Source organism: Odocoileus virginianus, chromosome 6 (assembly GCF_023699985.2).
Source record: "Odocoileus virginianus isolate 20LAN1187 ecotype Illinois chromosome 6, Ovbor_1.2, whole genome shotgun sequence".
NCBI classification, from domain to species: Eukaryota; Metazoa; Chordata; class Mammalia; order Artiodactyla; family Cervidae; genus Odocoileus; species Odocoileus virginianus.
Genome location: NC_069679.1, coordinates 46,592,794 through 46,620,306, shown reverse-complemented (window position 1 = coordinate 46,620,306; position 27,513 = coordinate 46,592,794). Strand labels below are relative to the sequence as shown.

The following is a 27,513-nucleotide window of genomic DNA, read 5'->3' as shown; positions in this document are numbered from 1 at the left end:
AGAGCTCAGGATCAAGGACTCTGCTGGCAAGAACACTCCAACTTATGGGACAGGAAGGAGAGGAATGAGCAAAGGAGTCAGAGGTAATGAAGACCAGAGAGATAAGAAGAAAACTGGGAGAGCCCCGGGTTTTAAAAAACAATGTCAGAGAGTTTCAAAGAGGTGCTGCTACTGTTTAATCCATTTAAAGAGAATAAGAGTTAATAAAACACCATTGGATTTAGCAAGAGGAATTACTGGTGGAGTAATGTGGGTAGAAGCCAGATTGCAAGGAGTGAAAAATAATTGGTGGAGACAACTATTTTAGGTGCTTTGGCAGCCAGGAGGGGGTGTGTGAGAAAAAGGCACAGGGGTCAAGGGGGTATGTGGAACAAGTGAGGGCTGCTTTAACGTGCTGTGCCCTGGAGTGGGGAGGAGCATGGAGCTGCTGAAGAAGCTGAGATGGAAGATGCTCACAAGAAAGGATTTATACTCCTTAAGCTATATATCTTTCACTTTCAAAGTATTTAAACACTCCAGAGCAGCAAGAAGGGGCAAATACTGTGTGCCTGCAGCCTGGAACATAATGCAAGTGTGTCTGGAGAAAACCCAATTTATGAAAATTGGAACAGGGAAAACATGAATTTATGGCAGTCTCTTCTAAGAACACATTGATAGCTCCCATAAAGACAGTGACTGTAAAACACCAAATCAATGTTAGTTTTCTACTCCTAACTCCTGATGAATAATGAATTCTTAGTATAAAATTGGGCAGGGTGGACAGTGGAAGAATTACCCATTTCCTGATGCACTCGCTGTTTTTATTTCTTCTCTTTTCCAAGAGAATTTAAGATAGGGTTTGATTGCTCATGACCTTTCTAGAACACATATTTTACTAAAAGTGAGATAGGACTTTCCCAACTAAACATTTTAAATATATCTCATAATCAAACATTACTTCTTATTTGGAAGGGAATAAAGGATAATGGATCTATATTTTACTGGTCCGTTACATATACCTTATCTTCATGTCTGGGCTAAGAATAAAAGTATATATTGTGGTTTTATAAGGGAGAATTATATAAGTGCCAAGGGAAGAGATGAGCAATTTTTCGGCTCTTCCCATTCCTTGGCATTCAAACTTGTTACGTGGATAGACATACACTCCCTACAGTCAAGAATCTCACACCTGAGGGGACAGATGTGATGGGGTGGTGGCCATCAGGTTGTAGTCTTACAGGTAAGGACTTGAGGTGTAACTGGCAGTGTCCCACCCTTAGGGCTGTCTGACCTAAGTTGTCTTTTTCTAATAGCTTGGCATCTTTCACTGACTGGGCCTCTGACTGGTTTGAAGAATCATGTGGTTGACCAAACACTGGAGATAAAGGATGGGAAAAGTCTGGGCATCTGGTCATTTCCACAAATGTTCCTAAAATAGCCATAATACTAAGGTCCAATGTCAAAAAAGTAGTTCCTACCTTAACCACCTGCTTGATGCCACTAATGGTGCTGTTCATGAGGGACTTGAGCATGTCGGCGTCATTTAGAGAGTCTGCGTAGCGTACACACATGAATAGGATGTGAGCTGGCAGCCCGGGGATCATGTTCACCACCACACCACGGGGCTTCAGATCTGCAGCAGAGAGAGTCAGTGAGGCTTACAGCTCTCCCGAGAAGAAACCTGTGATGATGGGTGGGGATGTCTGCTTTTCTGTACTTGATGCAGTGCCTGAATGCCCATGTTTTTTCCCCTTTGAGGAATTAAGGCTGGCTTTTTTTCTTAGCAAAAATATACATGCAGTTTCCACCTGCTTCTCTTACTTCTCATTTGCAAAGTACTTTCTCTTTTTCAAAGTTGAATAAGAGACAGAATTTCATATCTCCAAGGTAAGAGAGGAGCCCCAGTCCATGCACCCCCACCTCAGCCTCTATGATGAGGACGGAATGACCTCAGCAATCACATGCATCTGCTATGAATAGAGAAAACAGGTGTACAACAGTCCTGCAGAGGAGGATCAGCTGGCCTTGAAGAGAAGAGAATGGCTGGAAGTCAGAGTAGGGATGTAGAGAGAAAGTATAGAACAAGCTAAGAAAAGCAAACAAAGACCTCCCCAAGTCTGCATTAGGACAGGGGAACAAAGAGGCCCCTCAGCTGTGTACCAGTGAGGGGTGGAAAAGAACGGGTAGGCGGCTCATATGCTCTGAGCAGGGTCACTTAGGAGAAGAGGAGTAAGGCTCCTGCTTTCTGCTTTGAGATCTTGGGACCAGCTGATAGGGAGGCAGTTTTTCTCCTTCTTTCTAGAGAAAACTATGTGGTTTCCATGGTGAAGACAGGCTAGTAGGACTGGTTCTAAGACTGCCAACCATATAGCATGCCCATTGGGAGATTCCTGTAATAGCTGTGGCTGAGAAGGCCCTGTCATATTACCAGCAGACGAATTTCTCAGCAGAAGGCAAATGGAACAAGGGAGCCACAAGTTACTTCTCCCATGGCTCCTGTGCTGAGACACAAAGATGAGGAGATGTCTTCTACCCTGACCATGTGATGGGACTTGGGAAGAGGTTAGGGTAGTGCATCTCAACTGAAGGCACGGTATCAGATGCCAGAGGGCATGTGGCAATGCCTGGAGGCATTTTTTTAAATTGTCATGATTAGGGGTTGCCACTGGCTTCTAGAGAATAGAAGCCAATGATACTGCTCGATATCCTACAATACAAAGCCCCTAGCCACCCGAAACAAAGAATCACATGGTCAAAAATGGTGAGGCTGAGAAGCTCTGTGCTAGGGAAAGAAGCAGTGGAGGAAAAAGAGGAACTATCATCCCTGCCCAAGACTGTGGCAATGACTAATGCTCAAGTTCTCAAAAATTAAGCAAAAATTCAGAGTTCCAGGTTTCACTACCAAGAATGAGGTTTTGAATGAGCTTGGCCTCATCTTCTCTCTTGTATTGCAGCATTCCAAGGTACTCCTTGGGTCCTGAGGACAGGTGCACGTCATTGGCTGTAGGCAGAGGCAAATAATCAGCTAAATACACAATAACAACTTCCACCAGCATTATAATGAGACTACCCCATCTCTTTCCATCCCATTCTGGCTGATTTGCCCATGAAATTCTCCAGCTTTCCAATAAATGCAAACTTTATTGAATCCTGAAGAATTTCTTCTGGTAGCAATTTTTATCTGTGAGTATATCTATGAGTATAGCTGCCAGTGTATATTCTCATGGTCACCTGGTATATAATGAGTGCAGTAGGGATATGAAAGCAATCCAGGTTGTTGCTCCTGCCTTATTACAATTTAAAAAAAATGAGATTCACAAAACATGTAGTGTGCAATCACCAAACAGCATGACCCCAAGGTGGCTGGACTAGTTTCCTATGTGCTGTAACAAGGTACCAAAAACTCAGTGGCATAAACAAAATTTTTTAAAATTACAATTTTAAAAATCTTACAGTTCTGGAGTTCATAGATTAACACAGATCTTACAAAAATCGAAGTGTCAGCACAGCTGTGTTTCTTCTGGAGGCTCTAGTGGAGAACTCATTTCTTGCCTTTTCCAGTTTCTAGAGGCTGACCACATTCTTTGGCTCCGGCCACATCACTCTGACCTCTGCTTCTATCATCACTTCTTTCTCTGTCTCTGCTTCCATTGTCACATCACTTTCCCTCACTCTGTCATTCCTGTCTCTTTCTTACAAAGTCTCTTGTGATTATATTGGATCTACTTGGATGATCCAGGATACTCTCCTCATCTCAAGATCCTTCACATAGGGACTCCCCTTGGTGGTCCAGTGGTTAAGAATCCACCTTCAATGCAGGGGACACGGGTTCAATCCCTGGTCAGGGTACTAAGATTCCACATATCATGGAGCAACTAAGCCTGAGTACCACAGTTACTAAGCCTGTGCTCTGGAGCCTGTGTCCACAACTAGAGAGTCAGTGCACCACAACATAAGATGATGCAATGAAGATGCTGCTTGCCACAGCTAAGACCTGAGGTAGCCAAACAAATAATTTAAAAAAAAGGTCCTTCACATACTCACATATACAAAACCCCTCTGCCATGTAGAGTCACATACTCATAGGTTCTGGGGATTGGGACGTGGACATCTTTGGGTGAACCACAGTCTGCCCTCTGGTCCCCAAAGACTCATGTCCACTCTGAGAGGAGATGTGACTACAGAAGCACAGGTTAGAATGTCAGAATGATTCTAAAGATTTTATGCTGCCAAATTTGAAGATGGTGAAGGCCCACAAGTCAGGAAAGGTGGGTGGCCTCTAGAAGCTGGAAGAGGCAAGGGAATAGAATCTCCCCCTAAAGCCTCCAGAAGCCCTGCTGACATGTTGATTTTAAGCCAGGGAACACCATTTTGAACTTCAGACATTCAGGACTGTAAGTTTTGTGTTCTATTAAGCCACGAATTTCACGGTGATTTGCTAGGCAGCCATAGGAAATAAATACAGAAGACATAAGAATTTATGCAGAGGTAGGTTAGAACTGTTGAAAAATGGTTCGTGAAGGAGGCAGCACTCCAGCTGGGCCAAGAAAAGTGAGTAGGCTCTGATGGGTGAGAAAGAAGGTAATACAGGTAAAGAATTAACAGAACTCTCTTCTACTCCATGAGAGTTTGTTCTGTGATTTACTAGCCCTGTTCCCTTGAAGACTGATAAAGGTAGAATGTTAACTATTTTACTAAGCAACCTGTTTATGATAAGAAGGACCTCTGATTGCTGAACTGCATCTAGACCGGGAAAACCAATAAATGATGCAGAAGTACCTGATGAGGACATCATATTTCGGGTATAAGTGCGGTGACTTGTATCTGAGCATGTTCCTTGGGAGCTAGTACTACCTAAAGAGTGTCCTAGAGGTACTGGCTTTTCCTGACAACAGTCATGTGAGTGAGCTTGGAAGCAGGTACTCCAGCTCCAACTAAGCCTTCAGGTGTCAGCATCCTTGCTGACTACTTTACTGTGACTCACAGCTAGAACCACCCAGCTGAGCTGCTTATAGATTCTTGACCTTCAGAAATTGCACTGTTAAGTGTTTGTTGTTTTAAGCTACTAAATTTGGAAGTAGTTTGTTATATGATCAATAGATACCTGATACAGGAATGGAAGCTGATGCATTCCACTTAAAACAAGTTGGGCTGGAGGTGATAATAGAAAGGTGAAGGAGTAATCTTAGAGGCAAAAAGGGAGTAGGACTCAGGAAAAGTGAGGAACGGCAGGTGGATTTTGGAAGTCCTTATGTAGAGATGGCAGTTGATTCATTCTTTCCAACAATGGGAATACCATAGGGTAATGGGAAGGACAGACAACGTCTCTTTCCTCATGGGGCAGAATGACCTTTATCAATAATTATTGAAAGGAAAAGAGCCTCATTTTGGTTTTGGAAACTTAAAAGTCTGATGTGAGAGTTGAAAAAAAAAAAACAACAATAAAGGAGTTCTTCAAAGAAATGAGTATAGTAAAAGGAACTGAGAGTTGCAGATACAGCCTCAGTGACAGAGATTGGGAGAAAGAAGCAATATTGAACAAAAGAGTAAAGAGTTAGATGAGAAAAGTCAGGAAATTTCAGTGACTATTTGCAGGGCAGGAATAGAGACACAGACATAGAGAACAAACTAGTGGACACAGCAGGGGAAGGGGAGAGGATGGGATGAATTGAGAGAGTAGCATTGAAACATATACATTACCATATGTAAAATAGCTAGCTAGTGGGAAGCTGCTGCACAACACAGGAAACTCAACCTACTGACACTCTGACAACCCAGAGGGGTGGGATGGGGGGTGGGAGGGATGTTGAAGAGGGACGGGGACATATGTATACTTATGGTTGATTCACGTTGTTGTATGGCAGAAACCAGCATGGCATTGTAAAGCAATTATCTTCCAATTAAAAATCAATTTAAAAAAAGAAAAATTCAGTGACATAGAAGGAGGCAAAGGAGAGAAAGGCAGAGAATATTTTCCCCAAAACTTAGAAGGACACTCGGTGTGCAGTTCAATTCATGTTGAGGACTTCAGTCTGGCTTCTGAGCTATCTAAGAGATATATAACTAGCTATCTAGTATCTTTTCTTCTAATAGAAATTAGGATATTGACCCCACGTAACAGAGAGGAAATAAACTTTAAAGCAGTGAAATCTGAAACTTTTTCACTGTTCAAGAAGAGAGTCAACAGAGAAAGAGGTTAAAAGTATTCCTTCCAGGGTACCCCTTACAATTACATGAGCACATCTGGTATCACCTGAGAGGTGGTGAGCCACCTGCCTGCCTCTAAGGATCTCCACTAGCCAACCATTTAGCCCCAAACACACCAGCGGAGACTCATTTCTTCAGTTTTCAAATTCTTTGGACCACATCAGGAAATAACATGTCAACACATGTAAACTTTAGCTGAAAGTTCAAAAAAATTGGAAAGTGGATGTTGTTTTTCTACCTTTTTCAATTGTCTTGGTTAGAGTCTTCACTTGATCTTGTAACTTTTTAATCACTCTTTCCTTCATGTCTAACTCTTCTTCAAGATCCTACAAAAATAAAAAAAAAAAAGAGGATGTTAGCTCAGAAGCATCTTAATTCTATTATTTGGTAAGAACTTTGCTGAGCTATAATTCATACACCACAAAATTCACCCATTTAAAGTGTACACTCATGATTTTCAGTATAGTCAGTTGTGCAACCATCACCACCATCTAATTTCAGAATATTTTCATCACATTAAAAAGAAACATGTAACTTTTAGCTGGCACCCATTTGCCCTCCTATTCCTTTCCAGCCCTGTGCAACCACTAATCTACCGACTGTCTCTACATATTTGCCTATTCTAGATATTTAATATAAATTAAATCATAGAATATGTGGCCTTTCGTGTCTGGCTTCTTTCATTTGGAATAATGCTTTCCAGGTTTATCTGTGCTGCAGTAGGTATCAGTACTTCATTGTTTTTTTGGCTGTGGGATCTTAGTTTTCAATCAGTGAAAGCACTGAGCCCTGACCACTGGACCACCAGGGAATTCCCAGTACTTCACTCCTTTTTTTGTGGCTGAATACTATCCTACTGTGTGGATATACCACATTTATCTTGATCTAATTTTTCCTTGATGAAGCCATGCCCATCGTAGAGAGTTTAAAAATACACAGGTATGAAAATGCACTCTCTTGATGTCAGAAGCTAGAGGCAGAGAAGCTTCAGAAATTTGGGTCCCGGCTTTGCCTCTCCTTCCTGATAAAGAGGGTGGCCCTGCCCAGGCTGAATCTGGCTCAAGAACCAGAAGAGTCTTGGACACGTATAAATATTTCCCATAAAGGGCAGAGAGTATTCAGGTTCTTCCTGAACCTCAAGGGCTTTGACACAGAAAGGATTCAGGCTTCTCTGATGCAGCAGTGCCCACCTGGCAGTCCGTCCCTGCAGTCACGGGCACTCTGGGGACTCTCAGAGCCCAGGGAAGCTGTGCTGTTTCCTCTCCTGGCTGCCTCTCCCTACTATAGTCCCGTCCCTGGCTAACCACGTTCGGAGCTTTATCGGGCCTCACAAGTGGGGGTGTGGTGCAGTTTCTTCCCTCCTATTTGAGCCTATTTTACTATACATCTAATAGTTTAAAAGTCACCCATCAATCCAGAACCTGAGGAAATCACTGTTTACGTTTGATTTCATTTTTTTCCCTCCTAATATGGCATGTATCTATTTTATAAAATTGGGTCATACTGCTTGTAAAGTTTTAAATTCTGTTTCTCATTATATTGCAGATATTTCCCCCAACATTGATAATATACCAAACTGTCATCTGATATACAATAATATAACCTACCCACTACAGCTGGGCATCCTTTCTTTTTTGCTGTGACTAATAATACTATGCTGACCATTCTAGATGAAAATCTTTGTTCACATATTTGATTATCTACTTAGGACAGTCTCAGAAGTTGCATCACCAAGTCAAAGGGAATGCACTTTCAGAGGTTCCTGACATTTTCCTCCAAACTGCCCCCAAGAATGTTGACACCAATTTCTATCCCCTGAAATCATGTGTGACTGGGCCCACTTCCAGGTGTTCTCACCAGCACCATAAGATCTCCATTATTTGAGAATCAAAAAAATACCTAGTTTTAATTTGGTATTTCTTTGATAAATAGAAGCTCACTTAAACTTTTCTATCCAATTTTAAATAAATTATTTTCTTTGACTCAGAAGATCATGTAGTTGGCTGAGCAGTGTCCTCCTTGAAATTCATATCCATTTAGATGGACATGTACACACTGCTCTATTTAAAATGGATAACCAACAGGACCTACTGTATAGCCCAGAGAACTCTGCTCAATGTTGTGTGGCAGCTTACATGGAAGGGGATTTGGGGGAGAATGAATACATGTACATATATGACTGAGCCCTCTCAGGGTTCACCTGAAACCATCACAAAATTGTTAACTGGCTATACTCCAATATAAAATAAAAAATTAAAAAAACTTCATATCCACTTAGAACCCCAGAATGTGACCTTACTAGAAATAGGGTCTCTGCAGTTGCAATTAAACCAAGGATCGATGTGAGGTCACACTGGATCAGGATGGGTCCTAAATTCAATACGACTATCCTTACAGTGTGACTTGAAAAATCCATTCTCTGAGAAAGGCATACCCCTCTCAAAAAAGATGGTCATCACCCAAGTGATGACCTGGATCATCTGACTAGAATGTATTGTTTCCTATTAAATGTTAAACTCTCTGCATTCCTCTTTTTATATATAACTACCCTTTTAAGTTAAGTCCTGACACTGCAAAATGTGACTTTACCCTATCATGTTTCTCTTGTGAGACAGGAAATGGGGGGGTGGTGCTGATGAGGAGGAGCAGAGCCAGTGGACATGTGCAGGCCCTTACCTGGTCACGGTCTTGGAGGCTGCCAGGCCAGGAAGGCGCCTGAGAGCATCCACCTCCCAGGAAACCACTCCATCTGCTACTTTGGTGCTTCTCATCCTCGTGGGTTTCACACACCAATACAATTTCAGAAGAATTTCTGGGAGCTAACAGAGCTGCCAAACGCCATGTTGACAGGGGCATTTATAATTGGATGAATACTTTCACAGTTTAAAAAGTTAGCCACCTACTTGTGATCATTTCATAGAAGAATATTTTGACTCTGAAAACTATGGGAAGAGCATTCCCCCAGAAGCAAGCAGGGGCCTTGCATGGGGTAAGCTTTGTTCAGAGAAGGTCACATATCAGCCTGGCATCCTCAACACGCTCCGGACAAGGGTGTTGTCATCTCAGACAAGCGCTGCCCATGGGACAATGCTCAGGACCCTCCACTGGTCCTCCCTCAGCCTTTGTAAATCCCCAGCTCCCCTGCAGTGGCCAAAACCTCAGAGACGACCCGTCTTTTGAGAAAAGGAAGCAGACTGCTCTGGTGGGAGGTGGATGCTGCTCAGATGCCTGGGGTGGCCTGTCCCCCCTTTCAGTGACACCTGCACACAGGCAGTCATTTATCAACAGGTCAGAAAACTTCTCACCCTCTTCTCCATAGTGAGACGAGATGCTTCCTGCCGGAAACTACTCTTGACTTCATTTTCAGTTTCAAATTGTTTCCTCAAGTGCTCGCTGGCCTCCTGCATTTCTTCAGTCTTATCCATCAGCTTCTCTTTCTCTTTGGTATGTATTTCATTCTGGGCTTCTATGGTCCTGAGGAAAGAATTAGGAAGTTTTGGTATCAGTTTGACCATCATGAAAAATCAGTGGAAACATAGTTTGGCCAACTTATGTGTAAAACAAATTGTACCTGAATAGGGGAGTGCTCACAGTGAGGCGAAGAGACCAGGGTTAGTGGGGTACAAAAGTCCACAGCTGCTTCAGTCTCTTAAGCTGATAAAAAGTTCTCATCCTCACCCGCCCACACCCCTGGATGGCTGCCATAAGACATCCATACCCACTCACACCCTTATGACCAAAAGCCCAGTGATTATCTCCTTTGTGAAAAGCCTGGGACCAGATACTAAAAAATCCAGGGATCAGAGAGGGAAGAAAAGGGAACCCATCCAGAGTCCTAAAATGGTGCCTACCACTTATCTACACCTGGCCCCGACCCTCCCAATGAAGTCGTGTGGTAAGAAATGTTCTCTGGGATGTAGAGTGTCTATTTATTTTTCTTGAAATTAAGTATCTCGAGGATTTTTGAACTGGAATGGAACCTGAATGACAAATTTGACGTCTATTCCTCTGATGATAAATAATAATATGAGAGTTTTAATCTGATTAGGATAACAAAATGATTGTGAATAAAATTCACAGTGAAGAATTCAGGGTAACTGACTTTTCTAAAGATTATAAAATTTTCCAAAATATTTCTACCATACAAAAGCACAATATAATCTAAGCTATAAAAATATTATTTGATATGAGCAATGTTATGGGGTATGGAAAAACACTAGGATACAAAATGGTACCCTATTAATGAATGTAAAGCTCTAAAATTGCAATTCTAACTTGAGTTACATATAAATAATTAAATCGAGATTTTATTATGAAAGAATTGAATTAAAATAAAGCTTTAAAAATGTTTTAAACTTAATGATCCAGTGATTCTATGAATGTTTGTCAACTTCTCCATGATGGAAAAGTCAACAGGAAATGCATAATCTTTCTATATTTCTATGAGACGGAAGAACCCACTCGCTCTGTGTCTGTACACGAATATGACTAAGGGAATTCACCACTGATTGACTGGAAGAAGTTCAGTGATGAGTGGAAGTAAATTACACAGGTAAAAATCTTGGAACACAAGACACTGAGGAAATTGAGGGTTTGGGCAAATGCCTCACTCACCTTTGCAACTCTGTGTATTTGTGAAAGCTCGATGTGTGTTTTAAATGAATTAAAACACCACTATCTGATTATTCTTTTATCTATTTCTCCAGAGAAATGGTTCAAATTTCTACTAAAATAATTTTGATCATCATCGAAAAAATTTTACACAAAGTATCTCAACAAGCTGACTACAAAACATTTTTCTCACAAGTTTCCACCAGACGCTCTGTTGGTCAGGATGTAATTTGGGTGGGTTATCAAATGAAGATTCTCTATCAAAATGGATTTTAAGCCTCACCCTAAGTGGCCTGCTGAGAGAAACACTGTTCTCTCTCATGTGATATTATTTTTTCAGTTTTTTGAAGATATAATTTATGCATATGGCATAATGTTCTAAGGGCATAAAAGGGTACACAGTGAAAAGCAAGTCTCCTCCATCTTCCGGGCACCAGCCACCCAGTTACCCTTCCTGCAGGCAATCAATGTTTTATTTCTTTCATTGCTTGTACCTTATCCCAGAGGAAGGTGTGTGTGTGTACACAAGTATTTCTTTTTACACTTGAAGGCTAACAAATCATATACCTTAAGAATATCTCGCTTTTGTGTCTTAATAACCTTCTTTGGTATCTCCCACAATTTCAGAAAAGCCAAGCATTACATGTGTGGGCTTGAGGTACATGCAGGTTGACACTTACTTTCTTTGTGCTCCTTCTTCTTCTTGATTGTGATTCAACTGATTTGACAATTCTTCTAGTTTTCCTATGATGAGAAGAACTATCAGTCCTTTGGGGGGCTATACCACTGCATTCTGATTTGGGTTTGATCATATTTTCATATTTTCAGTTATTAAGGGTTCTAAAATGCCCCCAGCTAGAGATTAGGTTTTATTTGGCCTGAACAATATTTAAAAACTTCTTACGCCATTATTTAAAAATCTGGATTTCCATTTTTTCTTTAAAAATAGGAATATCAAGCAACACTGGAGCCCGAGATCTTAGTTGGCAAAAGTCAACAGGGCTTGGAGGCAGCTGCTGCCTTCAAATGCCTATGAATCTTACTGTACCGTTCACACATCCCACTTTCACATTTATGTCACCTGTCTAAGTCCATGGAGAATCAATTTGACAATGACCTTTTGGTCATTCCTGGATACAGGAAACTATTTTCTTTTTTTAAAAAACTTTCTATTTTATATTGGAGTAAAACCACGTTTTACTCCGTTTTACTCCAATTAACAACGTTGTGATAGTTTCAGGTGGACAGCAAAGGGACTCAGTCATACATATACATGTATCCATTCTCCCCCAAACTCCTCTCCCATCCAGGATGCCACGTAACATTGAGCAGAGTTCCATGTGCCATACAGTAGGGCCCTGTTGTTTACCCATTTTAAATACAGCAGTGTGTACATGTCCATCCCCAACTCCCTAACCACCTCTTCCCCCAACAGGAAACCGTTTTCTAAAAGCAGGTTCATGAGGGTTCCAGTTACCTTTCATGGTTTCAGTTTGTTCATTCAGGCGGATTTCAAGATCTTGCTTCTGTTTTTCCAGTTCTGAAATTTGTTGTTTAAAGTCTGGGATCATCTTCACAGAAGAATTGGAAATATTAGAATATGAAACACTTTGATGTATGAACTTTAAAATCCCAGAGCTGCTAAGAAGCAAACTAAACTGTCTAGATCTTTAACCCCATGGAACATACGTCTAGTATAGTTATGTAAGACAGCTAGCCAAGGTATTACACTGGATGAAATCATGCTTTTTACCTCAAGACCTATACTGTCACAAGAAATGCCAGCATGCTCAGAGTGTGTGGTTCTCACCCAGCTCCACCCCCCACATCCCCGAGGGCTCCTGGAAGGGTACGATCTGGGAGGACTTATGGGAATTCTCTGCTGAGCTGAGGGAAGGATGATGGGAGGAATGATAAACAGTCTCTTTGGCTCAGAGACATCATCTCCTCATCTAGAAATAGGAGAATCATCTCAAAGGGGGTCCTACTGTGCCCTGTGAATTCCAGGCCATGCACTGCTTTTTTATCAGAGGTCTGGAATGACCCAATATGTTTCATAATCCTCTGTCCTTGTCTAGCTGTATACTTGTTTAAATGCCCACCATTTCCACTTGTAGTCAGGTGAAAGTGAAACTCCCTCAGTTGTGTCCAGCTCTTTGCGACCCCATGCACTATACAGTCTATGGAATTCTCCAGGCTAGAATACTGGAGTGGGTAGCCTTTCCCTTCTCCAGGGGATCTTCCCAACGCAGAGACTGAACACAGGTCTCCCATATTGCAGGCATATTCTTTACCAGCTGAGCATAGTCAGGTAAGGAAAGTTTTTTAATTGTACATGTTTATGAAAACAGCTGTGCCTCTGAAGTCAAGATGAAAAATACTTGTTTGATTGTGCAATCGGATCTCACTGCAAATTCCTCATTAAAGTTTCAGCCAAGGAGTAGATAAAAATGTGCAGGTCCTTAACTAACACATCTGCTGTGCCCAGAGTCATTTCTCCTCACCTGCCGACGCATCCCTGAGATTTCCTAATACTCCCAGGCTAGGCAGAGGAGGAAAAGCCAGTAAAGAAGCTGAAGAAGCACCAACCAGTGAGGTGGGATGAGAAACCCAGGAGAGCATGGTGTCCTGGAAGCCAAGAGAACAAGAAAGAGGGAGAGGGAGTGATTGAAAACATCACCAAATGCTGCAGAGAGACCAAGACAAGGGGGAAAATGAACCCTTTGTGTTCAGTTCTGTGCAGGCAGATTCAGGTAGAGGGAGGGACACACCGCGGCACGGGGTGGGCACAAACAGGAGATGAGTGGAGATGTCACAGCCGGATGGCATGGAGAAGTATAGCCAAGTCCCCCAGAGAAAAGGGGCGGTGGCTGCAGGGGGTATGGGGTTAAGAAAGGCATGTTTTTGATAATTAGATTCCTAAGGCATTTCTTCATACCAGTAGATAAAAGTGAGGAGGAGGAATTAGACAAATGCAGTGGAGAAGAGCAGGCATCATGGAAGAAGGAAGTTGTTGAAATAGTGAGATGAAGAGCTAGAATAGGGCAAGTGACCTTCTGCATGCAAGCCCCTCTCAAGAGGTACCTTTTTATCTTTATGCTTTTTGTGACTTTCCGAGGGGTGAGGGCTAGATTTAACATATATAAATATAAAAGCACACACAAATCACAGAACTTGGACTCATCCTATGGTAAACACTTTCAAAATGCTTTCCAGGCTGATGTAATTTTATAGTTTTATCTTCTGAACCAGTTATTTCACTCCTGGAAAATTTAATTTGCTTTCCAGCTGAGACACTGAACTTTACTTCACTGAAGCATGACATCTCTAGAATAAAGGCTGAGATCATACCATGTTTTCTGACGTTAGCCTGGTAACTTCATGACGGATACTTTCATTGATGTCATTCTCTTCTCTAAATAATTTCTGCAGGTGGTTGATTTCCTGACTTAGATGCACCACTTTGAAGTTCAGAGCTTCAATCTCCTTTTCATAGCAGTCCTTCTGGGACTGGAAATGGTTCTCCAAAACGCTATCAGAGGAATGGTCAAGAAGTTAACCACATGGTCTTTATCCTGATGGTGACTCTCAGCAGTTATGAAAACCAACAATCAGAGCCAGGTGCTAAGCACATAAAGTTTACCTGTGTATAAAAGGTTATAGGCTATGGAATTAATAATGTATAATTACAGACTCCAGCTATGTGATGTTATGTGGTGTTAACATGTAGTAGGTGATAAAAAATTTTTAGACATTATTAAAATTATGTTTCTACTCTAATAAAAATATGCTCTGTTTGATGCGACAATGATAAAGACACGTCACTATACATTTTTCAAAACCCATAGTATGTACAACATCAAGAGTAAACCTTAGTGTAAACTACCGCCTGAGCTACCAGGGAAGTCTAAGAGTAAACGTTAGTGTAAACTATTGACTCTGGGTGATAAAGGTGTGTCAGTACAGGTTCATTGGTTCTAACAGATGTACCCTCTGGTGACACATGTTGATGATGGCTGTGTGTGTGTAGGGGTAGGAGGTATACGAGGAATCTCTGTACTTTCTGTGAACCTAAAATTGCTCTAAAAATAGTTAATTAATTTTTAAGAAAGCAAACATCTTAAATTTCAGCACATCTATATATCCAGGAAAGTGAAAGTGAGAGTTGGGCCATAAAGAAGGCTGGTGGTGAAGTCACTAAGTTGTGTTGTACCCTACTGACCCCGTGGACCATAGCCCGCCAGGCTTCTCTGACCACGGGATTCTCCAGGCAAGAATACTGGAGTGGGTGGCCCTTTCCTTCTCCAGGGGATCTTTCCCACCCAGGAATTGAACCTGGGTCTCCTGTACTGCAGAAGGCTGAGTGCTGAAGAATTGAGGCTTTTGAACTGTGGTGCTGAGAAGACTCTTGAGAGTCCCTTGGACTGCAAGGAGATCAAACCAGTCAATCCTAAAGGAAATCAACCCTGGATATTCACTGGAAGGATGAATGCTGAGCTGAGGCTCCAATACTTTGGCCACCTGATGCGAAAAGTCGACTCATTGGAAAAGACCCTGATGCTGGGAAAGATTGAGGGCAGGAGAAGAGGGTGACATAGGTTGAAATGGTGGGATGGCATCACCAACTCAATGGACATGAGTTTGAGCAAACTCTGGGAGACAGTGAAGGATAGGAAAGCCTGGCAAGTTGTAGTCCACAGGGTCACAAAGAGTCAGACATGACTTGTGACTAAACATTAACAACAATATATCTATAGCAACACCAGCTAACTTGTTTGCTATAATCAGTTTTCATTGTGTAGGTTATGTGTTTTACTACTTGGCGAGTTATCCCACAAAGAGGTTGTTCTTCATTATTAAACTAATTGCTCAAGCCTCGAAGAAATCATCCCAGGGATTATTAGACCGTTCTGTAAGGAATTTACTTTGTCTATCAAATCTATGAAAGGTAAATTTTTGACTTTGCAATAGTATTTTGTCTCTGAAAAATCATAAAAAATCCTGAGGGAAATTTCTCACCGTGTTGCTTTCTTCAGTCCTTCGTAAGCAAACCAAAGTTCTCCATCCTCATTTAAATGTTCCAAATCTTCTAGAGACAGCCTGAAACATGAGGAGGGTGAAAGAATCATTTCTCTCATGTGTTACATGTTTCTAAATACTTGTTAGTGCAAAAATGATTACCTGTTTCTTACATCTTCAATGTCATAGCTTTCAAGAAGTTGTCTGGTAATCTCTGACATCTTTTCTGAGGGGAAAAGGCAGAACTGGAATAAATTATATTTTTGCATAATTTCTATTTTCCCATTTCCTTTTTTAGGGCCCAGTTCTCTAGCTCTACAGACTCTCTAGCTAACCATCTCATCAGCTAACTTACCAGCTATCCAACCAACCAACCATGGAGCCAACCAACTATTCAACCTTCCATATACCCAACCAACTAGCCTCAGACCAAAGGACACACTGCCTGAGTTGGTAACACCTTTGATACATTTGGCCTGCCCGCCATGAACTCAGTGACTCATATTTTCATTACCTCTCATTTCCCTTTTCTGGGACTGCACATGTTTTTCCACATCTATCTTCTGTGTCTGAAGTAACTCTATCTCCTTTTCAAACTCAGAGATCGTCTGAATCCCAGCAATGACAGAACCATGTGAAGAAAAAACAGCTGTCACAATTTACAGCAGACAAAGGGAACACTATTGCTGTATATTTATCTATGCAAGTTGTCCTCACTGTAGTTTCTCAGTTAAAATCTTGTTAAACCATCACTGCTCATAAAGTTTTGCCATAGAGTATTGTCTAACTATCTAAGATACTGTTATTCTCACAGGTACTTGGTTGTATCAATAGAGTTAGCCCCCCTAAAGGGAAAAAGTAAGTCCTTACTACTTGGGGTGGGGAAGGGGAGGTGAGGGAGCTCAGAGAAGTCCAGGCACAAGGGCCAAGTTCTCTCTCACTGTATGATGAAATCTTGGACGCAAAGAAATGGGCAAAGTCATCACCTATTTAGGGCTGGGGCTCCAGTTAGGCTTAGATGGGACCCAGTGGCAGGGCCAGGGTGCGCCCTGGGGCTGTGGGAGTTGGCAGTGAGGGCATGACCCGAGTCCAGGAGGGGGAAGAGGCTGCTTGTGGGGAGGAGGCTGCATTCTGCCTGTATTCACCTGTGAGCTCAGGTTTGCACTTGGGTAGATGTAGGAGCTGTACAGAGATGAATAACCCCTCCTGGATATTTTTTTTTTCTGTGTTTGTGACAGTTGTCGTATCAGTGTGTATTAAAAAAAAAAAAACTTTATCATTACTGGTGAATTTTTGTGTGGCCATTTAAAATATTTTTTTATTTTGCACTGTCTAGTAATTAAGCTCAGTCATGTCCAACTGGCTCTCACAACATCTTTAAAAAGTGATTGCTATTTCTTTGTATCATTAAACACAAAAGCTTTTAAATTACTTTTCCTTAAAATGTACTTATAAACAGAGCTGAATATTCAGCTTGCCTTAAAAATGGAGAGGGATGTGTTTTAAAATTCAAGCATTTAACAGAAAACATAGTGAAAGTATTTTTAGTTTAATATGACTCAATTTTCAGGTACAATTTTCAGAGATGAGCTGGAACTGATGTAAGGCCAGACATTTATATATATGATCTCCCTAAATTGATGGCAATTCTTGGAAGGCTTATCAATTAAGATTAGGTTTGGCTAATACAAAAATGAGATGTGCCCTTTTTTTGTTGTTGATTAAAACACAGAGATAGAAAATCCAAGACTGAGAGAATGGCTCCAGGTAATTTCCAGCTCAATTACTCCACCATCCCTTTCAGCAGCTCCTGTTCTTGTGGTTCAAAATATCTGCTAGAACCCCAGTCTCCCACCCACATTCCAGGTGGCAGATAGAGAAATGGAAGTGGAAGAGAAAAGGGTATACACCTTATCTTTGAAAGTAAGCACCTCACAGAAGCATCGCTTAACAATGGAACCCTTCCATTTATGTTACCAATTTATGGAGTTACAACTAGTGACAAAGGAGGGTGGGGATTGAAACAGGAAAGCCATGTGTCTAGATCGCTATTACTATTTTTGATTAAAACCAAGGAGAAAATACACGTATAGACTATAACCCGCAGCTTCTGTTACTGAAGTGTGGTGTAACAGTGTTTGGGACAGATAAAATTTTGCCTGTGAAATTAAAAAAAAAAAAATCAAAACTGGTGAATTTTTGTGTGGCCATTAAAAATTTTTTTTTAGTTTGCATCATCTAGTCATTAAGCTCAGTCATGTCCAACTCTTTGTGACCCTATGGACTGTAGCCCACCATGCTCCTCTGTCCATGAAATTCTCCAGGCAAGAATACTGCAGTGGGTTATCATGCCCTTCACCAGGCGATCTTCCCGATCCAGGGACTGAACCTGGGTCTCCCACGTTGCAGACAGATTCTGTACCATCTGAGCCACCAGGCAAGCCCATTTTGTACTGGGGTATAGCCAATTAACAATGTTGTGATAGTTCCAGGTGAACAGCAGGGGACTCGGCCATACGCACACTTGTATCCATGCTCCCTCAAACTCCCCTCGCATCTCTGAATATTTTCTCAGTTAGCCTAAGTGTTTAAAGGTTATACAACTCTTGTTTCCACAGTGGGTAAAAAAGGAGATCAGGTTGGCATGTTCTGATCATCTTACATATATGACCTCACCCTTGTAACATGCCTATGAACTGAGCAGAATGACTAGAAAACTGAAGATGCAAAAGGGTTACATGGATTGTTCAGGGTCACATGGCAAGCTGCCAGGACCTAGGACTATCCATCCTCAAGCTCCACTCTCTGTGTTGTTTCAGTAAATGTTTCAAGTCATATCTGTATTTACCTATTGTTGTTTAGTTGCTCAGTCGTGTCCAACTCTTTGCAACCCATGGACTGTAGCCCACCAGGCTCCTCTGTCCACGGGATTTTCCAGGCAAGAATACTAGAGTGGGTTGCTTCTCAAAGGGGTCTTTCAGACCCAGTGATTGAACCTGCATCTCTTGCATTGGCAGGCAGGTTCTTTACCACTGAGCTACCAGAGAAGCCCTTACTTAGGTATAGGTATTTACCTATAGGCTTATAACATGTATAAATGATGATAATGGGTTTATTTTCTTTGAAAATCAGACTAATCTCCTTAGTATACCACAATGAAGAGTTTAGATCATAGTTTTAGCTGCCAGAGAGGAAGTGAGTGGCAAATATTGGTGCCTCACCCCAAGGGCAGCCACATGATCTCGTGAGATACAAACTGTAGCCAGATAATGTGACTCCCAGACTGACATCAGTCTTACGAGGCCGCTAAGGATGAAGGGCTCACAGGTATATGTGGTCCTTCTGGATTCCACAGTCCAATCTACAACTTAAACAATAGGAAATCAGAGCCCAGAGAATATGGGCAGTTCTGCTAAGAAATTCAGGTATGAGTCCATGACCTGTCTTCTAAACTATGCATGGCTATTCCATGATGATTACAGAGGATATTTGTGTAATTATAACAATTATTCTACTAACATGTGTTTCATGTATTTAGTGGAAGCTTAAAAGTTTTCCAATCTCACTAAAATGGTTTGCATTGAAGAGTGGAGGGAGAAACAAGTTTGGATGCTTTTAGTTGACCCCGAGGGGATGTGAAGCCGCTCTCTCTTGTGCAGGTCAGACAAATCAGCCAAGAAGCGAGGAGTCCTACCTTTGCCTGCTTGCTCAGCCGGGCCACTTCCCCTTTCAGGCCATCAGAGGCGACCCGCTCTTCCTCCAGCTGACGCTGCAGTTGCATCTTCTCATCCTTGAGAGCTTTAATTTCCTCTCTCAAAGACCGGATCTGCTTCTCATAGTCTTGCGTTTTCAGTTCGAAACTTTTTTCAAGAAGTCTAAGCATCAAAAGAAAAATTTGAACCATTTCTAAGGTCTTTGCCCTTAATTAGAACTACACATCATTTTGGAAATAAGAGGAGACTCAGAAAGGAAGAGCCAAGTGAAGACCTACTGTGAGGACGGTGGCCTTATTTTTGGAAGACTGTTTTTATGTCCCCTTAGGTCAAGGCAGCTTCTTACACCTTCAGAATCAGAGAAGTGTGGCTCTACAGTGATCACACACAGGGAACAGAGGAGAGGGAGGCTGAACTTAAAGACTCAATGGTTGGTGGGGTACTGTAGCCCCCAAGCCACCCTGGTTCCATGTGGTCCCCTAAAGGGACCACTTCACTCAGCAAAGACCTTGGCATATTCTGTCTCCTGCCTAGAATCAAGGATCCTGGAACAGCTTGGCTTAGTAATAAACAAGTTAATATGGCCATTTAATAAGGAAAAGGGTCCAGCTTGTCAAACATTTTAGAATAAACTGCAGCAAGTCCAGGTACCCAAAAGACCACAGAAAGCCATTCCTTGTAAGAAGACTGAGCAATTAAATACAGGGTAAGTGACCAAGAAAATAACCCCAGATACAGAACCTAGACCAGCCCCACACAGCCCATAGGGGCCCAGTCAGAATTGAAGCTGTCCAAAGAGCTCTGTGAGTTTATTAAATCATCTTCCCACCTGCTGGGCTGTCAACTCAGTCCATTTTATGACTTGCTCTTATAGTACAATGGGGAAAATCCTGAGGAAGAGACTCATATTCCCAATAGGATTTTGTTTCTTTTCTTCTTATAGATATTAACAAACATTTAACCTTTGTTTTCAGATTAAAAAAACAAAAACTACAGTGCTCCTAAGAGTCCAGGAAAATACATTTGAAGAAGCAAATTAAAACCAGAAATCTTAGGTAAAGAGAATCTTAAGACTTGTAGCCTCAGCTGACCGGGAGTGTGCCCACTGACTGTGGGACCCTTGAGCCTCTGGACGGTTGTGATGGGACAAGTCTTTCCCAGTCAGCTGACCAGGGACCAGACTGAGCGGTGGCTGAGCGCTGAAGAGGACTGTAAAGAGCTCAGGCTGGCTCTCCAGCCTCTGCTTGAAATGATTGCTCCTAAGTGGCCTCAGATGACCAGGAGATGCCAAGAGCTGAGCCCCTCTCTTCTAAAGTTAAGACTTCATGGAAAAACAGACATTTCAAGGTAAAAAGCTAACTAGCCCTATTTAAAAACTGATGTAAATATGATCCAGCAATTCTACTCCTAGGTATATATGCAAAGAAAAAGAAAACACTATTTTAAGAGGATACATGCACCCCAATGTTCAGAGTAGCACTATTTACAATAGTCAAGATATGGATGCCACCTAAGGGTCCATCAACAGATGAATGGATAAAAAAGATGTGGTACATACATACAATGGAATGCTACTCAGGCATAAAAAAGAAAAATTTCCATTTGCAACAACATGGATGAAACTGAGAGATCTTATGCTTAGTGAAATAAAAGACACTGTGTGTTTTATAGGTGGAATATTAAAAAAAAAAACCAAATGAATATAGCAAAGCAAACAGACTCATAAAAAACAAACTAGTGGTTACCAGTGGGGAGAGGGAAGGTGGAGAAGCAAGAAAGGGGAAGGAGATTAAAAGGTACAGACTACTGTGTATGATATAAATAAGCTACTAGGATATATTGCATAACACAGGGAATATAGCTAGCATTTTATAATAACTACAAATGGAGCATAATGTATAAAAAGTCTGAACTACTATGTCATACATCTGAAGCCAATACAGTATTATAAATCAACTACACATCGAAAGGACTTCCCTGGTGGCTCAAAAAGAATCCGCCTTCAACGTAGAAGACTGGGGTTTGATCCCTGGGTTGGGAAGATCCCCTGGAGAAGGGAATGGCTACCCACTCCAGTATTCTTGCCTGGAAAATTCCTTGAATAGAGGAGCCTGGTGGGCTACAGTCCAAAGCATTGCAACGAGTCAGACAGGACTGAGCCACTTTCACATATGCACACACATACATCAAAAGACAAAAAATTGATGTAGGATCATGAAACACGTTATGTACACATTAACTCTTGGAGTTCTTCAGTGACACTCTCTCCCCTGACTTCTTGGCATCCTGGCCCCCTCATCCAGACCCAGGTTCTTCTGCTAACTTCACAGGAAAGCTATATATGCTGCCACCAAGGCAGCACTGTGCCTTCTAGCCTCCAACAGAGATGCCAAGAATGTTCCACCTCTTCCCAACACTCTGCCATGATGCCCTATCTGGAGATCTAAAAACCTGTGAATTTACTACTTAAGAAAGAGGGGCACGGACTGGAGCCTTTAGACCTTAGCAAAGCGTTTGTTGAGATAGGAAATATGGGGCTGGTACAATTCAAGGTTATGGGGACCTGTCTTTTTAACTAGTTTTTATTGTAGTTGATTTACAATGTTCTGTTAATTTCTGCTGCACAACAAAGTGCACCAGTTACACATATCTACTCTTTTTCAAATTCCACTCCCATATAGATCATTACAGAGCAGAGTTCCCTGTGCCATACAGTAGGTCCTTATTAGTTACCTATTTTAGATACAGCAGTGAGTATATGTCAATCCCAATCTCCTGATTTATCCCTTTCCGCCTTGGTAACCATAAATTTGTTTTCTACATCTGTGACTATTTCTGTTTCATAAATAAGGTCACTTGTATCATTCTTTTAGATTCCTCATGAAAGCATTATCATATGCTATTTGTCTTTGTCTGACTCACTTCACTCAGTATGACAATCTTTAGGCCCATCCATGTCACTGCAAATGACATTATTTTGTTTTTATTTGTGGCTGAGTAATAATATTCCCTTGTATTAATATATACATACATCTTCTTTGTCCACTCCTCTGTTGATGAACATTTAGTTTGCTTCCATGTTCTGGCTGTTGTAAGCAGTGCTGCTATGAACACTGGGGTGCATGTAACATTTTGAATTACAGTTTTCTCTAGATATACACCCAGGAATGAGATTTCTGGATCATATGGTAGCTCTAATTTTAGTTTTTTAAGGAACCTCCATACTGTCTTCCATAATTGCTACACTAATTTTTATTCCCACCAGCAGTATAGAGGGTTTCCTTTTCTCCACACCCTCTCTAAGATTTATCATTTGTAGATTTTTTGATGATGGCCATTCTGATTGGTGTGAGGTGATACCTCATTGTAGTTTTGATTTGCATCTCTCTAATAATTATTGATACTGAGCATCTTTTCATGTGCCCCTTGGACATCTGTATGTCTTAGTTGGAGAAATGTCTATTCAGATCTTCCATCCATTTTTTTTTGATTGGCTTTTTTTGTATTGAGCTACATGAGCTACTGGACCTGCCTTAACTTTTGTGAGGTGAGTTATACGCCTTGCTGTCTGGGACAAGAGTCAAGTTTACAGATACAGTGTGAGGGTAGGGGGCAAGGAAAGACGGTTTATTTAAGAGGTAATAATTTTCATCCTTGGACTTGAAAGATGAAAGAGGTGGCAGTCTCTGAACTTCTCACTGTCTTGGTAATAAAGAGAAAGCAAGATATTCCCAGTGGTCCACTGCGCCCATAACTCCAGAACCTGCGCAGTGTCTGAAACGTGCACCCTTGGGGACGGAGCTCTCACAAAGCTGTCTCTCACTTCCTAAAAATATCCACACTGTGCTCTCCTGTGTCTGTGATCCACAACCTGCAAGCTGAGAAGCAAATGAGAAAACAGTGGAGAGAGAAGGAGGCAGAGGCTTTAAAGCAAACGAAACTTCATACATTCTTTGTTGTTCTTCTTTTTGCACATCATCAAAGAGCTGCTTGGTGAGGTTATCCATTTTTTCTGTGAAAAGAGAATGAATGCTCTTTGAAATAGGCGTGCAAAGCAATGCCTTGATTGTTTCATGCCACATTTAAGAAAGTAAGAATGTAAGAACAATCAGGTGGTTTTTATTATTAATGGGACTTAAGATGAGAGTATAACTGTCATCTTTTATAAATTAGAACTCTGCTATTAGAATTTGAATTGGACAAGTACAGATGGACAGAGCTAGGCTGCGGATGGCTGCTCCACACGCCAAAGGAAACTGACACTGCTGGTCCCAAGGGTCTGCACCTGACGGCCCAGGGCTGATGTGGCTCAGTGCTACTAAGGAGGCGTCTTTGTTCAGGGCCAGCACTGGGTACCACTTAGACTGGGTAGCTTGGCCAGAGCTAAAATTTGAGTGTAAATCCTTGGCAAGCCACAAACATTATGCCAGCATTGCCCTGACAATGCAGGAGGGTGACTAGAAAATTTTTAAAAAACGAGATTCTGAACGATCCCTGCTACCACCATCCACAGTCATCACCCCCTCCCCATCTTGCGATATAACAGCTCGAGGTTTACAGCCCACCATCTGTACTTTGCAAATGCCCAGGAGATTCTGAGGCATAGACAGGGACAACTGTGCTCTGATAAAAGTTGGAAACAAACCAGGTAAACCTGCAGGGTACAGTTGCCACAATTTAAATACAGTTATTCTCCATAAAGTGAAAGTTCTCTCATTACACCAGAGCCTTCTGGTTCATATTGAAACTCCATTCCCGCCCAGTACCTATTTTCCGAATGACTAGGCTTTTGAACTGGTGAATGTGCATCGGGCCACCTTGGGCTTTACCTTTCAACTCTTCAGTCTTCTCTTGAAGCTTCTGCTGTATTTGCTCTTTTTGTATCTCCAATTCTGAATTATGCTTCTGAAGCTTTGCCAATTTCTAGCAAAGGGAAGAAAAAAATGGTTTTTTTGAAAACCTTGTGTTGAGTTTCACCACCATTGCCTGCATATTTTTAAATTTGTATTTTTTGGTCTCGGCACCCATCCATAGGTAACAGCTGGCAGCAGCCCACTGAGAGATGCTGTGTTTAGCTCCACATGCAAGGGCTCCATGTGACTTCAATAGACACTAGTTCCCAGCCTCATCCAATAATGGCTGAAACCAAGGAGAAAGAACCAAATCCAAGGTCTTCCCAAAGTCAAGCCAACTCCTCTTTTTATTGGCTAAAAATAGCCAGGGTATTAATACAGTTAATGTAGGAAATTTATGATATAAAGTGGATTCACACTTCGAGACTCTTATGACTCAGGAAGGATGTATGATCATAACATAAGTTTTCTAGTAAAGTGTCTGCTGGGCTGGCAGCCCCTGAGTGCTGATGGCCGGTGACTGGCAGTGCGGGAGATGCCAGCCTCTGTGTTGGTGCAGCCAGACACCTGGTCATGGGGAGGGCAGAGAGATGTCCCTGTCTGTGCCTCAGAATCTCCTGGGCCATCTGCAAAGTACAGATGGTGGGCTGTAAACCTTGAGCTGTCACCACTCTGGGTGTTGTGGGACTTCAGAAGCTGCAGAATGGATGGTAATAAATAATAGGTTTGAAAGTATCAGTTCACGCTTTTGCAGGGTTCTATGAGTCACTTGGCTAAACTATTTCATCTGACAATTTTATACTCACAGTAATTTTGTCAGTCCCTTTTTGTTATTCCAATTTTCCATATGAGGAAACTAAAATTCAGAGAGGGTAAGTGACTTGTCCAAGTTTCCCAGACAAAGAAGATCTGAACCTGGGACATCTGGTTTTTACATCTACTGTTCTTTTTACTACGACACGGAGAGGCAAACCTGCCCATGCTTTGCACTGCTGCTCTGGGGATGATGCTTCCAGGGTGTATGTCAGGTGGACAAGTGACAGGAAACCAAGGTCATGTTGGACAAGAGGGAAGCATTGACCAGGGCCCTTTCTCAGGCCTTCCATCACTTTACACAAGCGGAAGGCAGAGAAAACCTTACAATGTGCTTCTTGAAGCATGAGTCTCCTCTTCTCCCTACCCCCTGCCCCACCAGACGCTAGGCCTCACATTTCCTTCCTCTAAAATGCAGGCTCTCTCCGGTAATGGAAACCAACAGCAAAATCTGATTTCTCTGCAGAAGTCATCTCTGTGGGAAATGCTGCACCATGATCTCTTCCACAGAAAGACTCACAAGCTATGTCCACAGTCACTTCCAGCACAGACCTCTTCCACGGAAGCCCTGTATCTCATCCCCTTCTCCTCATAATTCTGCCTGTGGGTGGCTGCTCTGTCCAGTTCGGATTCCAGTTTCTGAATCTTCTCCACGTCACTGGCCCGAAGGGCAGCCAAGCAGGTCAGCTTCTCCACCAGCCCGTGGTTCTCTTTGTTCTGGAGGAAAGAAACATCAGATACTTGGGGGTTTATCCAAAACAAAAGAAGCTGTTGCATTAGCTTCTCGCAACTTCTCATCTAAGTGGGAGGATTTTGTACCCTAACCACGGTTATCATCACAATGGCTGGTACGCATCTTTACCCAGTGAGAACAGGGAGCAGAGCTGGTCAGGCAAATGCTTTCCTGAGTTGATGGATCTTTTAGTCCAAACCCTGGAGCTCCAGGACAACCCTAGTTCTGTGAGTTGAACTGGGTCCTCTTCATTTCCCCAAATTCATATGTTGAAGTCCTAGTCCCCAGTACCTCAGAATGTCACTGTATTTGGAGATTTGGTCTCAAAAGACGTAACTAAGGTAAGACGAGGTCATATGGGTGGACCCTGATCCAGTATGACTGGTGTCTTTATAAGAAGAGATTAGGACAGATGTGAGGGGAGGGGAGACGATGTGAAGACACATGGGGAAGAAGGTCATGTGTAAGCCAAGGAAAGATACCTTGGAAGAGACCAAAGATGCCAACACCTTGATCTTGGACTTTCAGCTTCCTGCACTGTGAGAAAATAAATATCTGTTGTTTAAGCTGCCCTGCCTGTGCTGGCTTATCATGGCAGCCCTAGTACATGAATACCTGGGATGGAGCTCAGGCAGTGTGGGGTCTCCCACAGGCCCTGCTCCCAGCGGGTCAGGCCTGTTTTTCTGGGCTGTTCCATACCAGCGACATAACATGCAGGACTGCTGCACAACAACACAGGAAGGGGAAACCGTATCAAAACCTCGTTTCTGGTTTGCACACTCACCCATTCACCAAGGACTCCTATAGTACAGCTTAGCACCACGTTTAAAGTTTATTGGAGGAGAGCTTGATTTTTACTTGAGACAGATGCAGCAGTGAGTTTTATAGATCTGGACGCTGCACTTTCCTGGACACAGCCTTTCCACACTGACTGTATTTTGTTTTGTTTTTTTTTCCTATCAATAGGAACAGAATGGGGAATCTTCCCAAACTAGGCAGGCCTTTAGTCAGACTATATGGACCTTTGGGAAAGTAAAAAATGGCAACTCCTCTAGGCCAATGCAGCTCCGAGGGAGCATGGCTTGGCATGAAGGTAGCATCTTTGTGCAAATTAGAAAAAGACACTTATGCCTCAAGGCAGTACAACTTTACACCAAGACACATGGGCTGGCAAGTGAAGTCACACTGGATTTCAGCTCCGCCTGCTTTCTTGTGCAGTGTGCAACCTACCAAATCGTCTGTATCCGCTCTTTACAGCGTACTTCTGCTTCCTGGCTCAGGTAGTCCATATAAACTGTTTGAGCCTCCTAACATGGGCATAAATCTTAACAGTGTTGACAAAAAATTAATCAATAGTCAATATAAAAAAGAAATAAAGTATTTTATTTGAGTCAACCTAAGGATTATAACCCAGGAAACAGTTTTTCAGAAAACTGGAGACTGTTTCAACTGTTAGAGGTCAAAACACAGGTGTGTAAGCTTTTGAGACAAAAGGCTATACATCAAAGTAAAATACTGCTATTTTACACAGTCAAACAAAGCAAGTAGCGAATCACTGTGACCCCTTAAAGGATTTGAGCAGAAT

At 42.0% G+C, this 27,513-nt stretch overlaps 1 protein-coding gene across 1 annotated transcript in view; it reads right to left on the bottom strand.

The window, feature by feature from the left end:
• MYO5C (myosin VC) overlaps positions 1-27,513 on the bottom strand; it is a 113,787-nt gene that overhangs the window by 19,278 nt on the left and 66,996 nt on the right. The window contains exons 22-35 of the mRNA XM_070469266.1: positions 25,748-25,912; positions 24,359-24,452; positions 23,478-23,541; positions 19,511-19,691; positions 16,331-16,424; positions 15,979-16,042; positions 15,817-15,897; positions 14,149-14,329; positions 12,275-12,368; positions 11,478-11,541; positions 9,492-9,660; positions 6,425-6,512; positions 2,882-2,980; positions 1,458-1,612 (exon numbers count right to left, since the gene is read on the bottom strand). Coding sequence (XP_070325367.1) covers positions 1,458-1,612; positions 2,882-2,980; positions 6,425-6,512; positions 9,492-9,660; positions 11,478-11,541; positions 12,275-12,368; positions 14,149-14,329; positions 15,817-15,897; positions 15,979-16,042; positions 16,331-16,424; positions 19,511-19,691; positions 23,478-23,541; positions 24,359-24,452; positions 25,748-25,912 — 1,593 coding nt within the window. The remainder of the gene's footprint in view (positions 1-1,457; positions 1,613-2,881; positions 2,981-6,424; positions 6,513-9,491; positions 9,661-11,477; positions 11,542-12,274; positions 12,369-14,148; positions 14,330-15,816; positions 15,898-15,978; positions 16,043-16,330; positions 16,425-19,510; positions 19,692-23,477; positions 23,542-24,358; positions 24,453-25,747; positions 25,913-27,513) is intronic.